The sequence below is a fragment of the Nicotiana sylvestris genome, chromosome 12 (assembly GCF_000393655.2).
Source record: "Nicotiana sylvestris chromosome 12, ASM39365v2, whole genome shotgun sequence".
Lineage (NCBI taxonomy): Eukaryota > Viridiplantae > Streptophyta > Magnoliopsida > Solanales > Solanaceae > Nicotiana > Nicotiana sylvestris.
The window spans coordinates 38,775,095-38,778,327 of NC_091068.1; the positions used below are offsets into that span (position 1 = coordinate 38,775,095).

At 34.1% G+C, this 3,233-nt stretch overlaps 1 protein-coding gene across 1 annotated transcript; it reads left to right on the top strand.

The window, feature by feature from the left end:
- The first annotated feature begins 843 nt into the window (after positions 1–843).
- LOC104216188 (acetylajmalan esterase-like) lies at positions 844–2,131 on the top strand. Its single transcript, XM_070165349.1, has one exon. The coding sequence runs from the start codon at positions 881–883 to the stop codon at positions 2,012–2,014; it is 1,134 nt and encodes a 377-aa protein (XP_070021450.1). The 5' UTR covers positions 844–880; the 3' UTR covers positions 2,015–2,131.
- Positions 2,132–3,233: the final 1,102 nt, after the last annotated feature.

Here is a 3,233-nt window from a genome sequence, read left to right on the forward strand (position 1 = left end):
CCCAATACATTATCCGAAAATATTCATTTTGAAAAATATATACGACTCCTTGTTTAGCTGTTCAACGAAAAGTATTTACAAAATATCCGAATCATTTAAAAATTATAATTAGGGGTGTCGCAGTGCGGTTTGGCTCATTTCCATAGCTACACGCCAAAACCCTATTAACAACTAAGATTCCCTTCATATTAGCATAAAGACTTAAATGAGGGCAAGTGGATCGGAACAAGAGACAAGTCTACTTCCAAATATAAAATAAGCATAAACATAAATATCCAAAAATATAGTATCAATGCTAGTCATCTGTCAGTCAACTTTAACTAATATTTCTTTGGCTAGTTTAATTTGACTAATTTCTGCGATAATTTTGTCCTTCACAGTTTAATTTTACAACTTTCTTAAAGTTAGGAGTATATAAGCTTTTCTAAAATTAAGATGTAGATCTATATATCAAAAATGTATATGACTTACAATTTCTCTCGTATCAAAATAGAGAAAAAGTTTACAAAACCAACATTTTAAGCAAAGCATTGTTTGGACTATCGAGAAAGAAGTCGTGGAGGTTTTAGGACAAAGGGAGTATTACAAGCTTAATTATGGTTATTAATTAATTTTATATGTCATCTTTTCGGAGGACTTAGTAGTACACGTTTCGAAATTTTTAAATATCTTATATCTATATGAGCCAAAATAGTTATCAAAATAGCACACTAAATACATAAAACAAAGACTCCAATTGAGTCCTGGATCTAGATCACGAAAAATTAGCTGATGCACTATGTATTGAATCACGATCTACGTCATTTCCAAGCACCTCTATTCATCAACTCTATATATTAGCTCTATATTACTTCTACTTTTCAAGCATAAACATTTTTCAATGGCTTCTCTATCTAAAATATGTTTCTTTCTTTTACTGATAACCTTAACCTTCCACTCTTCTCCTTCTGCTGCCCAAACAAAATGCGGCATAACTTCGGTTTACCAATTCGGTGACTCTCTAGCTGATAATGGAAATGCCATCCGTTTACCCGGCGTCTCTCTCGTATTCAGTACCAGCAAACTTCCTTATGGCGAGACCTTTTTTAAGAGACCTACAGGCCGTGCTTCAGATGGCCGTATCATTAACGACTTCATTGTCTCTTCTCTTAACCTATCCTTCCTAAATGCTTACTTGAACAGAAACACTTCTTTCAGCCAAGGCGCCAACTTCGCTGTGTCTGGCGCCACGGCATTGAATAACGCTTTCTGGGCTGCTCGTAATGTCACGTTGCGTCCTTGGAACAAGCATCTCGCTGCTCAATTAGCGTGGTTCAAATCTCATCTGCAGTCGACATGCGGCTCTAACTGTGCACAAACTCTAAAGAACTCTCTTGTAGTATTGGGTGAATTCGGTGGAGTTGACTACTTCAATTGTTTCTTCCAAAACAAGCAATTACCTGAGATCCGGAGATACGTTCCTCCTGTTATTGCCGAAATTACGAGAGGCATCAGAGATGTGATTCAGCTTGGGGCAGCTCGCATTTTGGTTCCAGGTGTTTACCCCTTTGGATGTCTACCTGTGTACCTTAACAAATTTTACGTGCCTAATCCATTGGCTTACGACCCATTACGTTGCTTGGGAAATCTAAATGTTTTCGCTTCATACCACAACATTCAGCTGAACATAGCTCTGAAAAAACTACAACTCCAGTTCCCAGAAGTTAGAATCGTTTATGGGGATTACTATGGGGCGCTTACGACTGTTCTTAGCAGAGCTTCTAGCTTTGGATTTAATCAAAACACATTGCTCTCTGCTTGTTGTGGAGGCGGCGGAAGATATAATTACGGGAAAGCATGCGGATCAGCTGGTGCTACAACTTGTCCTAATCCGTCTCAATACATCAACTGGGATGGGATTCATTTGACAGATGCAGCTCATCATCATATGGCAGATATTATCGTCAAGGACATGCTTCCGAAATTCGGGTGTAACAACTTTAAGGATTCGGGTATACTCATGTCTAGTTATTGATTTCAAAGTTTTCTTTGTTGGATAATTGGATGTTTTGACTGTGAGATGTATCTTTTCTTCTCCATCAAGAAGTAGAAAAGAAATTAATAAATGAATGAATTTCACTTGAGCGTTGAATATTCCTAGAAGTATTGTGGTGAACCAATTGTCACGCGTTGATTGCAAAGAGTATTATATTAGGAGTGGACTTATAATTAAGTTGAATGGACTTTCTCACCTAATAGGCTAGACTTTTGGGTTGACCCCATGCTTAGAGTTAATTATGACATGAGCGATTATCATCCAGATATGCTTGCATGTTGCATGTGGTAATAGGACTCTTAGCATAGTATTTATGTTATTTCCTAGCTACTCTACATGTACTTATCTTCGATATGTGATGTACGTATCCCACGGGTGTACCTCCAATTATAAATAGATATTAAAAGCTCTATGATTTATTGAGCCATTCATCAAAATACTCTCATGGCATTAGATTAGCCTGTGTTGCTGCCGTTGAATTCTCCTAAAGGCTCTTTGTTAACTCTGTTTCCTTTTACAAAGCCTTCATGTGATAAGGCTCTCTTTTTTCCAATTACTAGTACGATATATATATATATATATATATATATTATTATGTATATTATTATAAAGCATGAATATAATGTCGGTTTACAAAAATAACTTTATAATATTAAGTATAATAACTTATAGAAAAAGGATATAACCGGAATTCTAGACATTAATTAGCCTTATAATCCTATTAATTTTAGGACATATACTACACGTCCTTCATGATGAATCCCACGATCTCACCTAACCTATGAGCATTAAGTTGGCACAATTAAAAAATGTTAGTAGTTTCACGACAAATATTTCAAAGAAATAATATTCTATTATTTTGGACTTCACAAATATTGTTAGAATATAAAACTACCGGCAAGCAAAAAATCAAATTGATGTATATGCATTAGTTTATTTCCTAAGCATTTAAAACATGAAAACCAAAAACACGTCAAAGAAAAATGCTCTAATTTGATCAATACCTGAATAATATATATATATATATATATATATATATATATATATATATATATATATATATATATATAATTCGGGTATTTTTGAAGTTTCTATTACTAATTTAATTTGAAAACATATTATAATGACCTATTACTAATATAATTTGATAATGTATTATATTGTTCAAATCTATTTAGAAATAAAGAGAGTCTATATC

Excerpts from the sequence above, each read along its gene's own strand:
- LOC104216188 (XM_070165349.1), top strand. The coding sequence starts at position 881 with ATGGCTTCTCTATCTAAAATATGTTTCTTTCTTTTACTGATAACCTTA.